Genomic DNA, 18,817 nt, shown 5'->3' with positions numbered 1-18,817 from the left:
CCCGTTCCCGTCTGCGTGGGGCGGAGCCGGGGTGCCCGCCTCCCGCACCCCCACCCCCCCGGGGCTGAAGGGACCCCCCTCGGAGCCCGCCCACGCGAGATGAGGACGGTGGCCCGGCCCCCCACCCCAACCACCACCACCACCACCCCTGCCCTTCCCCCTGGGGGCTGCCCCCGCCCCGCGCGCTTCCTGGGTGGGGCCGGGGCGGCTTCAAAACCCCCGCCGCCCTAGCCGGTCCCCGCCGCCGCCGCCGCCCTTCGCGCCCCGGACCGTGCCCCCTCCCTCCACTCGCCGCGGATCCGCCGGACAGCGAGGCCCCGGTCGGGGGCAGGGGGGGACGCCCCCCTCCGGGGCACCCCCCGGCTCGGAGCCGCCCGCGGGTAGGGCCTGCGCCCCGGGAGCTGAGCGGAGGAAGGAGCCGCCGAGGAGCAGCCCGAGGCCACAGAGTCTGAGACGAGCCGCCCCCGCCGCCGCCGCCGCCGCCACTGCGGGGAGGAGGGGGAGGAGGAGCGGGAGGAGGGACGAGCTGGTTGGAGAAGAGGAAAAAAGTTCTGAGACTTTTCCGCTGCCGCTGGAAGCCGGAGGCGCGGGGACCGCTTGGCGCGGCGCTGGCCCGGGAGGAGGCAGAACTTGGGGACCCCCCAGGCCGCCTCCCCTCTCCTCCCCTCCTCCTCCTCGGACGCTTGCTCCCTCCCTCCTTCCTACAAGGCGACCCCAGCGCCCCCTCTTCCGGACCAGCCCTCCGGAGCCACAGACCCTGTCTCCCGCGAAGGCATTGCCCCTCGACCTCGGACGCTCCCCCTGCCCGGCGCCCTCCCCTTGGTCCCGTCTCTAGCCCCGGCGCATCCTACAAATTTACCTTCCCCGGGCGACGGGTCTCTCTCTCAGACCTGCCCTGCTGGCTCCCCTATTCAAGACCACCCACCTTCTGGTAGCGGAGCCAGCCGGGGTTCCGTTTTTTGTTTTTTTGTTTTTTTTCCTTTCCCGTAGGACTCGGAAGACAAACCCCGGTCAGAGCCACCCCTAAACCCCTGCTTCTTTCTTTCTGATAAACTCAATTTCCCCTCGAGACCCTCCTCCTTTTTGCCGGGAGACCCTCAGCCCCCAACCGGGGCGGGGCCTCCCCATCCCACCCCAGCCCTGTTGGCGCTCTCGGCAGTGCCGGGGTGCGCCACCTCCCCCATGCCGCCCTCCGGGCTGCGGCTGCTGCTGCCGCTAGTCCTGCCGCTGCTGTGGCTCCTACTGTTGGCGCCCGGCAGGCCGGCCGCGGGACTGTCCACCTGTAAGACCATCGACATGGAGTTGGTGAAGCGGAAACGCATCGAGGCCATCCGCGGCCAGATCCTGTCCAAGCTGCGGCTAGCCAGCCCCCCTAGCCAGGGGGACGTGCCGCCGGGTCCGCTGCCCGAGGCCGTGCTCGCCCTGTACAACAGCACCCGGGACCGGGTGGCCGGGGAGAGCGCCGAGCCCGAGCCCGAGCCCGAAGCCGACTATTACGCCAAGGAGGTCACCCGCGTGCTAATGGTGGATCCCGGCAACAGTGAGTTCCCAGGGGTGGGGACCCGGGAGGGGACGCTGCGGTGCCGGGGTCACGGGGAGGAAATTACCAGTAGCAGAAGGGGACCGCGGGGACCCGGGGAATGGAAGGCGAGGGACCTGGGGTGAGGGGGGATTTGGATGTCCTGAAGAGTGGCGCTGGCTCTTAGGGATGTGGTCGGAGACAGTGAGCCAGGTGGACATGGGGGAAGGTTTCTGGGGAAAGGCCACGGGTGGAACGCGAGGTCCACCTGGAGGGAGCTGTGGAGAGGGCCGCTGTGTGGGAACAGGCGGAGTCTTCAAGCTTTGGGAACTCGGAGTTTGGGGGTTACAGAACGGGAAGCCTGAAGGAGCAGAACTGGGTGAGGGACCTCAGCAAAGTGCCAGGAGGAGTGGAGCCACCTCCAGGGCGCGAGGAACCTGCGGCATGGCAAGGGGCCACGGGGATGGAGACAGTGGTCAGTGCTCCCCGAATGGCGAACCAGGGGCGCGAGGCCGGAGGGAGGGGAGCGGAGACCCAGACGGGGTGCAAAGGACGCGTTTGACCGTCGTGGGGCGGGGGGTGGGTGGGTGTGTTTCACACCTGGACCCGAAGGCACAGAGCGGGGAATCCCAAGAAAACTTAAAACTTCGGAGCTGGGAAGGACCGGCGTGGGAAACGGGTTGCGGAGCCCTTGGGGCTGAGCCGCGCGACGGGAGGGGCCCGCCAGGAGGCCAGCGGTGGGGGAGGGCCAGGCGAGGTGGACGGTGCAGGAGGCTCAGGTAGGGGTGAGGCCGTCCCACGTGAGTGCCACGCGCGGGAGGAGGAGCGCTCACCTCCCCGAGGGGGAAGGGGTACCCCGCGGAGCTGGACGCCCGCAGAGAGGACCCCTAAGGCGCAGTTCCTCCCGCGCGCTCCGGGGAAGCCCCAGCGTCCGGCCAGCCTCGCCTTCTCCCCTCCCTTTCCTTCCCGTGCCCCAAGGGGGGCGGGGATCGCGCACGGAGCCCGGGGCGAGACGAGGCAGGTCCGGTCCCCGCCCTCGCGGCTGCGTCGTCTCCCGCCCAGCTCACCCCAGTTGTGGGTGGGGCACCTGCTAGCCCCACCCCGTCAATGCCCACGCGGGATCCCAGGATCTGGCGAGGTCCTCAGGGGTGTAGGGCCGCCGCTCCCACCCACCCAAATTTCACTTTCTAACCAGGGCGGTGGACATGGGGTCCATGACTCATCCCTACCTCAGTGTGTCCCCCCCCACCTCTCTGTCTGGCCTTCCTTCCGCCTTCACCTTGGCCTGTGGGTAGCTAGCTGTTCCTGTCGCTCTGAGCCTCTCCCCTGAGCCACTTGCACTTCCCCCAAAGCAGTGTGGCTCTGTGCCTGAGGCCATGTTTCATATCACCCGGTCCCCACTGGTTTTCCTGTTAAGATGAGGGCCTCTCTGCCGGCACCCTCCAGCCCCTCAGGCCTTCCAGCCCCTCCTGTCCCTCCTTCCTCACTTCCTGTCCCTAGCCCCCAGCCTGGACTCTGCCCTTTTCCTGGAGGAAGGGAGGGAGTCAGGGAAGCCCCACGGGAAGAAGTGGCCTCTGGTTCACAAAGCCTCACTCCAGGACCCTCAAGCAGTGGCCCCTGCAAGCTCTCCTCCCAGGCCCCTGTCCCTGGGCCTTCAAGCTAGTTTCCCTCAGCGTTTGTGGAGGGTGAGGAGGGAGCAGTTGGTGACCCAGCACCCCCCACATCCTCACCTTGCAGGGAGGCAGCACAGCTGAGGGCTGCAGGCGTTGCAGGCTCTGGCACAAGGCTGGCTCAGCTGGAACTCCACTCCACACTCTCTCCTAGCCAGGTGGATGTCCTTGGGCCTCAGTTTCCCCATGTGTTAAATGGACGTAATGGAGCTTCTTCCTCAGGAGGTTGTTGTGAGGTTTAGGCGTCTTGCTCTGTGTAAAGTGCCCTGAGCAGTGTGTGGTAAATAGTGCTGTATACCATGCACATGATGGAGTGAGGCAGTACCCCACGTGCCCATCACTGAGGGCAGCCTGTGCCCCATGTGCCCATTCTGTGCCCATCACTGAGGGGCAGGGTGTGCCCCGTGTGCCCATCACTTCGGGGCATGCTGTGCCCCTTGTGCCCGTGCCGTGCCCATCACTGAGGGCAGCCTGTGCCCCGTGTGTCTGTGCTGTGCCCATCACTGAGGGACAGGTGAGCCCTGTGCCCGTGCCCATCACTGAGGGGCAAGGTGTGCCCCGTGTGCCCCACATGCCCATCACTCAAGGGAATGGTGTGCCCATGCCATGCCCATCACTGAAGGGACAGGGTGAGCCCCGTGTGCCTGTGCCATGCCCATCACTGAGGGGCAGGCTATGTTCCGTGTGCCCATGCTGTGCCCATCACTGAGGGGCAGGCTGTGCCCTGTGTGCCCTGCTGTGCCCATCACTGAAGGGCATGGTGTACCCATACCATGCCCATCACTGAGGGACAGGCTGTGCCCTGTGTGCCCATGCTGTCCCAGTCACTGAAGGGCATGGTGTGCCCGTGCTGTGCCCATCACTGAGGGACAGGCTGTGCCCCGTGTGCCTGTGCCATGCCCATCACTGAGGGACAGGCTGTGCCCCGTTTGCCCGTGCTGTCCCAGTCACTGAAGGGCATGGTGTACCCATACCATGCCCATCACTGAGGGACAGGCTGTGCCCCGTGTGCCCGTGTATTCTCTGCTCCGTGTCCCCTGTTCCCTCTTACAGATGAGGATTGGGGCCCCGAGGGAGTCTCACACTCAGACATTCCGTCAGGAGTGGGGAGGCACAGAAGTGATGCTGATGTCCCCACTCAGACAGTGACAGGACCTGAGGAGGGTGGGGCCCAGGTCAGAGAGGCCACAGACACACTTCTGGATCCCAGCCTGTCCCCAGGACCCTTCCTCGTGCACAGGGATGCCCCTTTTGGGGCTGAAGGCCTGGGAGAAGTGAGTCACCCAGCACCCCTTCCCCCGGACAGGTGGAGAGGGGGCCTCGGGCAGACAGGGTGTTAGAGCCTTCAGGGCAGGGGCCACCCCAAAGGGGCCACTACTGCTCCCAAGGACCTTCAGCTAAGTCTGACAGGCCAGCTCCAAAACTCGGGGTCCACTCTTAGCCAGGGGTGCGCTGCTGCTGCTTCCGCCCCTGCCAGTCCCCTGACGCTTCTCTCTCATCTCCTCCTAGAAATCTATAAAGATTACAAAGAGAGCCGGCACAGCGTGTACATGTTCTTCAACAGCACAGAGCTCCGGGAAGCTGTGCCTGAGCCGTGGTTGCTGTCCCGGGCAGAGCTGCGCCTGCAGAGGCTCAAACAGCAGCAAGAGCAGCACGTGGAGCTGTACCAGGTGAGGCGGGAGCCCGAGCTGAGGCCAGCGGGGAGGAAGGTACTGCCCTGCAGAAGCTGCAGGGTCTCAGAGACCCCTGGGGACTTCAGAACTCAGACTCTTGACAGCATGCTTCAGTGCTCACAAGGTTGGGGTGTAGGCGTTGGACCCTTAAACATGACAGGAGTCTCAAACGTGAAATCTCGGGGAAGGCTGGAGGCTCCAGAACCCATCTGCACACTAGGGCACCCACTGGCCACATGCACCTTGCTTAACATGGAAATGGATGAGCAGGAAATGTTTTCAGGACTCCAAAGCCATGTGTGTAAGTGCTATTATGCTGTAATTCATATTCTTTGAGGCAATTTATTACAATGATTTGATTTAATTCTTTTTCATAAGACGGAAAGAAAGACAGGAGTAGAGGTAGAGGTAGAAATACAGGTAGAGATCTTCCGCCTACTGGTCCTCTCTCCAGATGGCCACGGTGACTGGGACTGAGCCAGGCAGAGCCAGGAAGCTGCAACTGCATCAGAATTCTGTGCTGCGCTCCAGGAGCCCAGGCACTTGGGCCATCTTTTGCTGCTTTCCCAGGTGCAAGAGCAGGGAGCTGGAGCACCAGTAGAGCAGCTGGGACTTTGCCCTGTGCCCAGTTGGGGTGCCTGAGTCACAGGCCACGGCTTAACCCTCTGCACCACAACTTTAGCCCCGGAGTCTCCCTGGCTGATTTATTCTTTGAGAGATGGGGTAGGTATGGTGCACTCCCCAAACGTCCAGGGTGAGCAGGCCCAGGCAGGGAGCTGGAAGCTCAGGCCAGGTCTCCCATGGAGCTGACTGGGACCCGACTACTTGAGATACCCCTGCTGCCTCACCGGGGCGGCCCTAGTAGGAAGCTGGAGTAGTTTTCTAAGGCTAGGTATCCGCCCCAAGTACTGTGCATTGGGGCACGGAAGCTGGAGTAGTTCCCTAAGGCTAGGTATCCACCCCAAGTACTGTGCGTTGGGGCACAAGCACCTTAGCCAGCTCTCATTTCACGACATTGGCCCCAGGTTCCTGGAGTCGTACAGGATTGTTCTAGAACTCCTCAGGCTCCTAAGTGTGTTATTCTTGGGCCTTATCAAGCACTGAGGTCACAGATGACGTCTAACATAGCAGTGAGCTCCCAGAGCCCAGGCTGTCAGATCTGCCTGCTGTGTCCCTGCAGACCCAGAATGCTGGCCCCAGGTGCCTGGGCTAGAGGTCTGTCCTGGTAGGGAGGGGTGTAGCCTGGCAGTGGTGCCTATGGCCTCAGGGGAATTGGAACAGCCCACACCTCAGGGAGTCAGGACAGGCTGAGCCACCCTATGGAGTCCAGGCCTCTTCTCTCTGGGGGCACTCTGGGAGGGTAGAGCTGTGGAGTCCAATGTTGGTGTGGGGTTGGCAGGAGCTGGAGGCTGGCCTGAGAGCAGGTAGAGTGTGCCATGGTCCTGGATCGTGTGTGTGTGTGGAAGAGGAGTGCTGGAGTCAGCTCCTATCATCTCTCTGATAAAATTCTTTATCCTTCAGCGATACAGCAATGATTCCTGGCGCTACCTCAGCAATCGGCTGCTGGCCCCCAGCAACACAGCTGAGTGGCTTTCCTTTGATGTCACAGGAGTTGTGAGGCAGTGGCTGAGCCAAGGAGGTGATGATCCCGGTCTGCCCCACCCCTGCTGCTCCTGAGTCCCTCTGCCCTTCACCCCACCGACTGCATGCTGGTATCAGACACTCAGAGCTGGGGATGAGGGATGGATCTGTCAGTGGTGACTCCATTACCGGACCACCTGCTCTGCCCTGCCCTGGGATGGGGGATGAGGGGACAGACACAGCATGACAGACACAGCCCAGTCCTGGCCTGGACACAGTGCTCCTGGTCCATGGGGTGTGCAGGAAGGGAGGGGAGCACTCCTGTGTCCATGCAGTGATGACCCAGGGTGGGCAGGCAGGGCTGGGAAGATGACCCAAGCAAGTGCCTGACCCAGCCTGGAGTCAGGGAGGACTTGCTGGAGGAGGGCACCTCTCAGTTGAGCTTTGAGAGATGAGTCAAAGCAGCAAGGACCAGAAGGAGTACCCAGAGCATTGTAAGTGAGCAGCTGTGCAAAGATGTGAACCCAGGGAGAGCTGGCACTCTGGATCTGTCCAGGAAAGGATTGTGTCACTCCTCTGTCCAGCCATGTCCCCAGTCCTCATTCCTCACCCTACTGATGCATTCGTGTCTGGGATCCACACTCACACACCTCCTTGCGCTTAGCTGTGTTGGATGGCATGGGTGAGCAGGATACAGTGTGAGCAGGGTAGCCCTGGGTCCTGCCCTCAGGGAGCCCAATTCACTTCTGGGCCTTCGGAGGTCTTGCCACAGGCAGGATAGACAGCTGCAACCACAGGGGCTGTGGGCAGGGAAGGGTAGTTGAGAGGTTTGGGTCCTGGTGGGAGGAGCGCTAATTGGTGTGCATCCCCAGCGAAGGCACCCAGACTCTCTCAAGGGGTCCGGGCGCATAGGCTGTCTTCTGCTGCTTTCCCAGCTGCTTGCTGTGAACTGACTTAGAGCAGTGGAGTTTTGAACTGGTGCTCTTCTGGGATACGTCCAAGGCAGCTGGTTAACACGTGCACCGCAGCAGCAGCCCACGGGTACTGCCTTTTTCTGTGGGCCTGGCCCCAGAGAGGAATGAGAAAGAAAGTTCATGATTTCTACCCAGGTGCATCCTGCTTTGAAAGACTGACATAAATAAACAGCCAGACACCCATGTCAGAGAAAATAGTGACGTCATAGCCAGGAAGGGTGTGTGTACCCTGGAGGGCTCCTGTGAGGAGGTGACATGGGACCTGAGACCTGAAGGGGAAGTTGCGGCCATGGCATGGCAGAGAGCTGGAGTGTGTGTGGTGGTGAGGGGTGTCCCAGGCAGGAGGAGCCCCCCTGGAGTGTGCTTCTTCCCTCCTCTTCCTCCAGGGGCCTGCTGAGTCTCACTCACACTCACGCTGGTGTCCCTCTCCTCACTCCCGCAGGGGAAATCCAGGGTTTCCGCCTCAGCGCCCACTGCTCCTGTGACAACAAAGATAACGTCCTCCATGTGGACATCAACGGTGAGCACACAGCCCCGGCCCAGCCCCTGGCCTGCTATGACCTGTGAGCATACACGTGCACGAGTGTGCCCCCCCAACCCTGTCCTTGCTGCTGACCCATCCCCCTGAGAGTCACAAACCAATGCAGGGATCAGTTCGGGCCGACGAGGTGACCTGGCCACCATTCACAACATGAACCGGCCCTTCCTGCTCCTGATGGCCACCCCGCTGGAGCGGGCCCAGCACCTGCACAGCTCCCGGAGTCGGCGAGCCCTGGACACCAACTACTGCTTCAGGTGAAGGCGGTTCCCTTGGCCGTGGCTTTTCTCTGTAGCCTTCAGTGTGTGGGACCTGGGAGGCCTGCCGTGGGCACAGGGGCTTGCCTGCTGCAGAGTGGGAGTCGGGCAGTGCCCAGATGCAGGCTGGGAAAGCTAAACTCTGCATTGCAAGATGGTCCTTGTTGGAGTCCACTTTTTGTCAGCAGGGAGGGGGCGTTCTGAGCTGGGATTCCAGATCTCTGGAGTCAGGGTCTGTGACTGGCAAAGTGATGCCACTGGGGAGGAGGAAGCTACAGTGTGGGGAACCTGGAACTAGAACATGGTGTGTTTTGGGTTCCTACTCCACTGGCAGATCAGAGAACACAGTGCCGGCCCCTTGTCCTCCTGGGACACTGGGCTCTGAATGGTGAGACCCTGGGCTGAAATGGTGACATTTTCCCTCCCACCCACAAAACCTACCTCCCCCTCACCGTGACACAGCTGGGGACAGAAGATGTGGGGTTCCATGCTGGGGTGCAGGTGTCCTGTTAGCAGCTAGGTGGGGCCTATGTGTGTGCTGCCACGAGTGGGCAGGGCTGGGGTGGAGGGTTGGATCGCGGGAGCTCAGGGCAGCCAAGTGCCAGGTGCCTGGATGGCTGGCAAGTGGGGAGGATGGCCAGGATAGCAGTGTCCTGGGATGCCTGAGAGCTGTGGGCTCAGCGAACTGAAAGAGCTAGGCCCAGAGTGCTGGAATTTAGTCATAATGTGGGGGGTTGAGCAGGCCCTGGGACCCACCCCTTCCCTGCTGAGTGAGCTGCCCTGGTGCCCTGGCCTTTCTCTCAGGGCGCTCCTGGGCTGGGAATTGGTCCCTTCCCCATGGCTCTCTCACCACCACATCTTACTCCCTGTGCCCGACCCCCAGGGAGGGCGGGGCTGCGGGAGAGAGGGCCCTCCCCTCAGCGAGGCAGGCCAGGGGCTAGCGGTGAGGTCGTTGGCAAGAGTCAGGCCTGAATCTCATCCTGGCGATGGATGCACCTGGCTCTCTTCCAGATCATGGGGGAAGACCACAGGGAGGCAGCCTGCAAAGTCCAGACCCTGGGAGCTGGAGCCAAGAGATACCCTGCAGGCACATAGATTTCTGAAATTTATTTAAGATTTATTTATTTTATTACAAAGTCAGATATACAGAGAGGAGGAGAGACAGAGAGGAACATCTTCCATCCGATGATTCACTCCCCAAGTGAGCTGCAACGGCTGGTGCGCGCCAATCCGAAGCCGAAAACCAGGAACCTCTTCCAGGTCTCCCACGCGGGTGCAGGGTCCCAAAGCTTTGGGCCGTCCTCAACTGCTTTCCCAGGTCACAAGCAGGGAGCTGGATGGGAAGTGGAGCTGCCGGGATTAGAATCGGCGCCCACATGGGATCCCAACACGTTCAAGGCGAGGATTTTAGCCACTAGGCTACACTGCCGGGCCCCATAAATGTATCTTTAAAAATAAATCTTCAGTGTAGATAAAACATAGATATGCTGTCATATGTATTAGAGTTATATATTTACATAATTACAATGAACATTCATTATATGCAGTACATATAATATTTACATGTTCTATAAATGGCTGCTATATATTATTTATAGGAAGTATAAATGTTTATGTAACTATACTTGAGATGGATTTATCAACTGTATGTAAATGTAGATGGTGGGCACCTGTGCAAGCTAGTCGTCTGAGTTGCAGGGTCGACATCCCATCTGGGTGCGGGTTCTAGTCCTGGGCGCTTCACTTCCGATCCAGCTCCTGCTGGGGGCCTGGCAAAGCAGCAGAGGGTGACCCAAGTATTGGGTCTTTGCCCCTGTGTGGGAGAAAGCTCCTGGCTCCCGCTTTAGACCAGCCCAGCTCTGTCTGTTGGAGCCATCTGGAGAGTGAAGCGGGCAGTGAAAGATCTCTCTTCTGTCTTTCCCTTTCTGTTCTCTGTAACTCTTTACTTTCAAGTAAAATGAATAAATCTTTAAAACAACATTGGTAGATGTAAATATTGATATATTAGGTAAATATTAGCATATAACTACACTTTAGAAATATTGTGTAAATATTTGTTATGTAAAATATAAATCTTTTAATGTAGATAATATATAAGTTTATATGACTTGTAATATATATGAACATGTAAATATAATTATACAAGCATAAGTATTTAGATGCATATAATACATATAGCCCACAGGATCTCACAGATATATAAAAATATTACATAAAAATAGATATTATATATGAAGGGAAGTGGCAGTTCTGGAAATTTCTAGGAGGATTTGAGGAGAAATACTCCCCATGTAAGTGCAGACCTGATTTGGATCTTTATGGAACTTAGCACTCAGCTGGAGCAGTCTGAGGGAATATTCCCACCTCAGAACACCTCAGGCGCGTCCCACTGCAGCTGCCATGGCTTCTGTGCCTGTGTGTGAGCCTGTGTCATGAAATGTCTCCATGTCCACGGGGCTCAGGGCGCTTGTGGGGAAGGAACCCCTGAGGGACCTGGGAGGGCTCTGGGTGTCCCTGGGCTGACACACTGAGGGACAGGACCTGCCTGAGAAGGGGAGGGCTGCCAGTCAGGGCCCTGAAGGCCGCAGACCCAGACTGCCCCAGGTCCTACAGGGACCCTCTGGGCGCACATCTGGGTCCCCTGGAGGGTGTGTTTCCCATGGGTGCTGTCCAGCACACCTCCACCCCACCCCACCCATGCCACCTCCAGATATTTGCTGCTCAGGTGCTGTGGCTGCCTCTGCTGGAGTGGGGAGCCCCATGAGCCCTGGACAGGAGAGCTGTGTCTCCTAAGGGCGAGTGCCCCTGCCTGGAGGGCCAAGGACAGAACCTTCTCCCCAGCAGCCTGCGCTCTCCCCTGTGCTCGCCTTCCTGAGGCCTCTTCCTCTCGGGCGGGCCCAGCTCAGGAACGGAAGGAGCCACTGAGGCCCCAACACACAGACCGAGCTCCTGCCCACTCCTCTGGCTTGTAGCTGTGGAAAGGCTGTGTGTCACCCCAGGAGTGTCTGTGTCAGTGCCTCTTGCCCGAGTCACCCCATTGGGCACACAGGGCCCGCTTCCCAGGTCAGGCCATGTGCAGCACAGATGCCCACAGCAGGTCCCCTCTCTCTTGCCTGGTTCCTTCTGCTGCCTGGCCCACAGGATCTCACAGAGGGCTAGGATGCTTTCTTTTTTTTTTTCAGGTAAGATCTGTTTCTTTTTGTTGTTTGAAGATTTACTTTATAATCCAGGCTGCCCCACTTCTGATCCAGCTGCCCGCTAATGGTGTCAGGAGGCAGTAGCCGATGTCCTTTGTGCTTGGGCCTCTGTATCAGTACGTGGGAGACCTGGAAGAAGCTCCTGCTTGGTGGCTTCAGCCTGGCCCTGCATTGGCTATTGAGGCCATTTGAGGGGTGAACCAGTAGATGGAAGATCCCTGTCTTTCCCTCCTTCTCTGTCACTCTGACTTTCAAACAAATAAATGAATTATATATTCAATGAATTATATATGTCAATATATAATAATATGCATATTATATATAGTTTCAAATACAGGTATATTTGGAAAACTGAGGTAGAGAGGGACAGAAAGATAGCCGTCTTCGTCTTCTGGTTCTCCGCAAATGGCTGCAACCATCTGATGAGCCAGGATGAGGCCTGGAGCTTGGAGCAGTCCCTCTTTAAACCTCCCCCATGTGGGTGACAGGGACCCAACAACTTTTGCCGTCACCTGGCTGCAGGAAGCCGAGTGTACCACAGGAATCCCAGTGTACCAGTATGAGCCGCGGGCGTTCTCAGCAGCATCTTCACCACTGTGCCTGTTGCTCACCTCTGGAATGTTCTTGCTCTGTGGCTGGTTGATGCCGCGGATGCCACGTACCCCATTCCGTGTGTGAACCAGAGCCCGAGAGGACACCCAATGACCCTCAGTACTGCCCTTGGCCCCCTGAAGAGACAGCCACTGGATCCGAGTTGGGTGTCCTTTCAGAGAGTCCATAGAATCCTCAAGCCTGTCCATGTGAGTGTCTGACTTTTCCAGAACGTTAGCCTTTTGTTGTTGTTGTTGTTAATTTGTTCTGATTCTCAAAATCATGCATACGTACTACTGAGAACTGGAAATGCAGAGGTCAGCTGTCATACTGCCACACAGAAAACACCCTGATGCCATCTTAGAATAAAGTTGCTTTGGTTGCAAGTCAGACAGTGAGAGCTGTCTGCTGGTTCTCTCCTTCAGTGCCCACCATAGCTTGGGTGTGGCTGGGGCCGGCTGAAGCTAAAATAGCCCAGGTCTCCCATAGGGTGACAGTGGCTCGAGCCCGTGAGCTCTGTCCTGCTGCCTCCCTGGCGCGTTAGTAGGACGCTGGATGGGAAGTGGAGTGTCCGGGACTTGAACCCAGGCATGGTGATGTGGAATGTGGATGTCTCAAGGTGGGGCTTAACCCACTATACTTCAGTGCTCACCACTGCTGACATCCTCACAGACTCCTGCTAGTCCCGCACACAGCAGATTGGAGTGCCCTGGGCTGCCCCTTGGCATGGGGTTTCCTTCACCAACACGTAGCATGAAGGGCTCTTGGCTTCCTCTGAGTCTCCCCACCCCTTTTTAAAGATTTATGTATTCATTTTTATTGGAAAGGCATATATACAGAGAGAAGGAGATACATAGAAATATCTTCCATCTGCTGGTTTACTCCCAAGTGGACACAACAGTTGGAGCTGCGCCAATCTGAAGTCAGAAACCAGGGGCTTCTTCTGGGTCTCCCACACAGGTGCAGACTCCCAAGGTTTTGGGCCGTCCTCAACTGCTTTCCCAGGCCACAAACAGGGAGCTGGATGGGAAGTGGAGCAGCCAGGATATGAACTGGTGCCCATATGGTATCCCAGTGGCTGCAAAGCAAGGACTTTAGCCACTAGACTATTGTGCCGCCCCCTTTTTTTCTAATTATTTATTTTTATTTGAAAGGCCAATTTTACAGAGAAGAGACACACAGAGAAATATCTTCCATCTGCTGGTTCACTCCCCAAATGGCCACAATGGCCGGAGCTGAGCTGATGTGAAGTCAGGAGCCAGCAGCTTCTTCCAGGTCTCCCATGTGGGTTCAAAGACATAAGGACATGGGCCATTCTCTGCCGCTTTGCTAAGCCATCAGTAGGGAGCTTAATGGAAAGTGAGGCAGCCAGGACATGAACTGGTACTTAAAGGCTTAGCTTGTTGACCCACAGCACCAGCACCAGCCTTGAATTCTCTTTAATCTGGAGTCTCTTGCAGCTCCTCTCAGCCCTGGCTGCCTAAGCTAAACCCCCACCCTGCACTCACCATGGCTCTGCTCAGGGAGACCTGGCTCTATGGAAAGCCTACTTAGAGATCTTGAGTCCAGCACAGTGGAGTTTCCACCATGGAAGATTTCACCTGGGCGCAGAGCCCATGTGGTGGGCCCTCAGGAACTCTCCCTCCTTGCACAGCTGCCAAGATGGTGCCCACCACCCAGCCGGGCAGGTGTTTGGGCTTTTCTCGTGTCTCGGTGCTTGAGGGCATTGTATTGAGGTTTATTTAGAAGTTGAGGCAGGCAGACACCTAGGTCATATTCAGGGAAAGTGAGCCAGGAAGTGAAAGGGAGAAGGAAAGAGAAGTTTCTAGTTTCCATCCTCTGAGTCCATCCACAGGGAGAGAAGAAAGTGAGAGTGAGAGCTCTGTGTGGTGTTGGTGGGGCCAGGGGCCAGGGAGGGGTCCTCCATTCCCCAGCAGAACCCAGCCAGCACTTGTCGTCCAAGGAGGACCATCAGGGAAGAGGGCAGCTGCGTTGTTTCCCCTCCCGGAGTGTGGCCACGCTGCGGATGGCCCATCTGTAACACCGCGGGACAACAAGTGTTTATTGCCACGCTCTTGGCACAGTGCTCGTGGACTCCAGGGAGTGCTCTGTGGTGTGGTACTGCTGCTGCTGTTATCACAGGGCGTGCAAGGGAAAAGGGAGTGGGGGCACTGCTCAGGCCACACATACCTGGTGGGGGGAGGTCCCCCTACCGCAGCAGCCCCTCGCTGCTCCTGATGCGTGCACCTGCCCCACAGCTCCACGGAGAAGAACTGTTGCGTGAGGCAACTATACATCGACTTCCGCAAGGACCTGGGCTGGAAATGGATCCACGAACCCAAGGGCTACCATGCCAACTTCTGCCTGGGACCCTGCCCCTACATCTGGAGTCTGGACACCCAGTACAGCAAGGTAGGAGTGGCCTACTGGGTTGGGGAGCTAGGGTCCCCGAGAGAGGACAGAGAAAGGTGAAATCAGAAAGAGAGCTGGAGGAGGGGTGGTGGGGAAGAGATGGCGATGGATGAGGGAGGGCCTTGGGCAGTCAGCGGGCAGAGGGACAGAGACCAGGGCAGACACCCGGACAGACCAGAGGGACTGGTGGAGGGGAGTGGCAGGGAGGGATGGGGAGAAGGAGGGAAGGCATAGAAAGATGGGGAGAGAGGCTGGCTGCGTGGAAGCGCAGGAAGGGGGCAGGCTGTGGAGGACCCCCTTCCTCCACAGCACTCCCAAGCTCCAGTCTGACCCTGCGCCGCCCGGCCACGCACAGGTCCTGGCCCTGTACAACCAGCACAACCCCGGCGCTTCGGCGGCGCCGTGCTGCGTGCCGCAGGCGCTGGAACCGCTGCCCATCGTGTACTACGTGGGCCGCAAGCCCAAAGTGGAACAGCTGTCCAACATGATCGTGCGCTCCTGCAAATGCAGCTGAGGCCCCGCCCCACGCCCCGCCCCGGCAGGCCCGGCTCCGCCCCTCCGCCCGCCGCGCCCTGGGGGCTGTATTTAAGGACTGCTGTGCCCCAGCCCACCTAAGGGCCATTAAAGGTGAGCGAGGACGCGGGTCTCTGTGTCTTTAGGCGCCTCCCTGAGGTTCCTCCCACACCGCTCGGTCTCGTGTGACCACATCACTTATTTATAGCACCTTCTGTTCCCAGCAGCCCCAGTGGGCAGCAGGATCACTTTTAGATCTACTTACTGGGCACCTCTGGCATTGTTCTCAGTACCTTCGGTGAGTGAATGATTTTAATCAGTCTAGTGACAGTCTGAGATGAAGGGACTCTGATAATACCCATTTCATTGTGTTTTAAATGTGAAAGGCGGTAGGTTCATTCCAGGAGCCAGGAAGTCTGTCCAGGTTTCCCACGTGGGTGTGAGGGTCCCAGGCTCTGGGGATCTCTGCCAGGCGCATTGGCAGAGAGCGTGATCAGAAGTGTAGGAGCTGGGGTTTGAGTCCATGCTTCCTATTGGACGCCAGCATTAACAGGTGGTGGCTTAACTCACTACACCACTTAATGCCAGCTTCAATATCCATTTTAAAGATCGTGAAACTGATGCCCAGGAGGCTAAAGGGAGCAGGTCTTACCTCCTTTCTGGTAAGTGAGCACAAGAGTAGGGTGATGTGAGGGGAGGTGTTGCAGACCTGCAGGAAACTGACAGCAGCCTTGGGGTGGGGTTCTGAGTAAGAGAACAAGATCTGGAAGTGATGGCCAAGTTGGGGCACCCTGTGCGCTTTGTGGGTGGAGGAAGGCTAGCAGGGGGAGGGTGCTGAGAGCTGTGTCGGCACAGGCTCACAGGCCAGAGATGGTGGCAAGGTCACGTGCCAGGTGCGGCTCCCCAGAGAACGGCAGAGCAGGGCCAGGCCAGATTGTCCTAGTTTTATAGAAGAAGCATGGCAGGCTTCCTCGCGTGCACCCCACCAGTGGCTGCGCCCTGAGACTGCGCAGGTTACAGTTCTGTCAGCTTCCACCCCAGGGGACCACTGAAGGGTTTGCGGGACTTAGGGAGGTGAGGCCTCCTGGGCCAGGGACTTTTCCCTCTGCTGTTGTTTTCTTTGGAAGGGGTGGTCGTCATAAGATTTACTCAAGTCAGAGAGAGGGGAGGAGATTTTCTGTCTGCTAGATCACTCCCCAAATGGCTGTAACAGCCAAGGCTGGACCAGGCTGAAGCCAAAAGCCAAGAATACTACCATCTGGGTCTCCTACATGGGGTAGGAGCCCGGCCGCTGGGCCCATCTTCAGCTGCCCTGCCAGGTGCATTGGTGGGAAGCTAAGTGGGAAGGGCAGCCGCTGAGCCTGGACACGGGGGTGTGGCAGGCGGCACCCACAGCACCACGGCCCCTGCTGCCTGCTGTGGCCTTGCCGGTGAACTCGTTCCCACTTCCCCTTCCCAGGAGACTTCCCCCTCTGAGTTCTCAGGCCCAGGGGCCCCTGCCTGGCTGCTCCGCCAAGCCACGTGCTCAGGGTCCTCTGCCTTCCAGCTCACTGGGGGCTGGGTGTGGTCCTGGGCTTGGAATGGGGCTCTTCCTGCCCCAGCTTCATGTGTGGGGACACCTCTGAGGCCTGGCCACACAGGCAGACACAGCAGTGACAGCAGGCAAGGCAGCCCAGTAAGGCAGACACACACAGGGTGGACAGTAACCCACAACCACACATCCCCCCATACACACAGTCCTACAGCCACACACACATTACAGACACGCAGACACATGGCCTGGGACTCCTGGCCGCAGTGACAGCACACATGTGCACAGGTGCCGAGAAGAGAGGCATGTGTAGCTTTGGAGTTTCCCCAGAAGGGGCCTTCAACACGGAACGAGCTCAAGAGTCACTAAAAACACCCCATCCAGTCACACTCCCAACCACTGCACCAGACAGACACTGTGGCACACAAACACGCTTCAGAGCCCCGGCAGGAAACCGGCCCACCAACGATTACAAAAACATCCTCCACGGGGTCACGGTCATGGTTTGACCCTGTCACAGCCCCACCCACGCCATGCTCGGAGGTCTGACCCTGGCATCACACAGAGGGCCAGCGGGCCGTGCCCACTGTCTGACCTCACGCCTTACCACACTCAGACCTGGCCTGGGGAGTACCATGTGGCCCCGCAGACTGCAGCGACCCCGTCACAGCCAGACACTGTCACACCCAGGGTCCCAGACGAAGCAGCTCCCACCCTCGCAGACACACCCCCGGGGCCCAGCCCTGCAGGCCCCGTGACAGCCCCGCCCACCTGCCCTGCTCTGACGGAGCTGGCGGCCTGCGGCCTGTGAAACCATGGGCTCAGCACCTTCCCCTGCCGAGTGTGCACACAGCCCCTGCCCTGCCACCCTGGCCTGCTGGGTGGCCCAGCCCCGTCTGGACAAGTCTGTCCCCTGCCCGCTGCAGGGACAGGGCCCAGGGTGCGGGGCGCCCTGCTCTCTCACCACCCCTGCCTCTGTGGGTTGCTGGGGAAGTCATGGGAGGTGGGGAGCCTGGCTTCCGGCTGGAGCCCCAGCTTCCCGTCCTGCCCCCATGGGGCAGGAAGCGGCTGGGGGAGGCTAGCTGAGGCCTTCCTGCCCCTCCTACTTTGAGGGGTCAGCTGGAGGGGGCCTGGAGGGAAGGGCAAGGGAGCCCCTCCCCCGTGTCCTTGGGTGGCCATCTTCTGTGTGGAAGTTTGAGGCACTGCGAGGCCCGTGTACCCTCTGTGCAGCCAGCTGGTCCCCTTCCTGTGTCTGGCTGTACGCCTGTCACGGTGGGCCCAGCCAGGCTGCTGTGTGCACATGTGCACCTCAGGTCTGGGATGTTCTGTGCCCCAGCTGGCCCTCCGCATCACCACAGCTCGTCTGGGGTGTACACTAGTGCATCTTGAAGTGCAGGTGTTTCCGTTTCTTACACAGTGTGTCTGGGCCAGTCATTTCTGGGTAAACTTGGTGAACCGCGTGCCTGTGTGTGTCCATCCCAGGGGCTGGCCGGGTCCTGTGTGTGGGTCTGGATGAGCAGGTGGTGCCTGTGGGCCGGTGGTTGGGGTGTTGAGGCGCTCTGGCATTGCCTGAGGGCAGGCTGTGTGTTCCCCTGCGGCTGCGGTGTGGGTCTGCCCTGCTTGCTGGTGTTAGCAGGCGCAGCGGGGAGGGGGCTGGGTCCTTCTCATCCCATGACGCCTGCCTTTGGCACCGTGAGCCACTGGCGCCCACTGGCCTCAGTGCTGAGTGGAGGCTGTGTCTGCGGTGTGTCCCCTTGCTGGCTGGTGCCACGCTGACGTGGGCTGGCTGCGGCAGTGGGCAGGGCAGGGGCTGTGGTGGGCACTGGCCCTGCGCCCGGCCCTCGGTATAAATATCCTAGGCTGCCTACCACTGTGTTTACTTGGCCCCAGCCCGGGGGAGGCCTCGGCCCAGCAGGTCCTGGGGGCAGGAGTGACCAGGCCACCGCACAGATGCTTCCCTCTGGCCAGACTACTGCCACAGCCTGGCCGCACCCCTCCTGTGTGGGGGCAGCGACCCTCACTATGGAGTGCAGTGCAACTCTGCCCTGGATGTGCCTAGCAGACAGGCTGGGGTTGGGGAGGGAGGGCCAATCAGGAGCCAGGGAGGGGTAGGAAAATATGAGAGCAAAGACCGGGGCAGGAGGGGACGCGTCCGCGGAGCAAGGCATGGGGGGACAGAGGCGGTGACAGCGGCGGAGAGAATGACAGAGGTGGGAGAGGCAGTGGGCACAGGGCTAGGGGAGCTGCTGGCAGCCAGAGCGGGGCAGGGGCTGAGTGTGAAGGGGGGGGTGGAAGGCAGAGGAGCCAGCGCAGGGCAGGCTCAGGGGACAGGAGTGGCCGGCAGCAGCTTCGGTAGAACAC

At 59.3% G+C, this 18,817-nt stretch overlaps 1 protein-coding gene across 1 annotated transcript; it reads left to right on the top strand.

Moving 5' to 3' along the window:
- Positions 1-217: 217 nt before the first annotated feature.
- LOC101533379 (transforming growth factor beta-1 proprotein) lies at positions 218-15,048 on the top strand. The gene is made up of 7 exons (XM_004597999.2): positions 218-1,540; positions 4,699-4,859; positions 6,384-6,501; positions 7,860-7,937; positions 8,065-8,212; positions 14,259-14,412; positions 14,768-15,048. The coding sequence occupies exons 1-7, from the start codon at positions 1,183-1,185 to the stop codon at positions 14,924-14,926; spliced, it is 1,176 nt and encodes a 391-aa protein (XP_004598056.1). The 5' UTR covers positions 218-1,182; the 3' UTR covers positions 14,927-15,048.
- The last annotated feature ends 3,769 nt before the right edge of the window (positions 15,049-18,817 follow it).

Source organism: Ochotona princeps, chromosome 16, assembly GCF_030435755.1.
Source record: "Ochotona princeps isolate mOchPri1 chromosome 16, mOchPri1.hap1, whole genome shotgun sequence".
Classification (NCBI taxonomy): Eukaryota; Metazoa; Chordata; class Mammalia; order Lagomorpha; family Ochotonidae; genus Ochotona; species Ochotona princeps.
The sequence above is the reverse complement of the archived record's forward strand: the minus strand, read 5'-3'. Positions and strand labels throughout refer to the sequence as shown.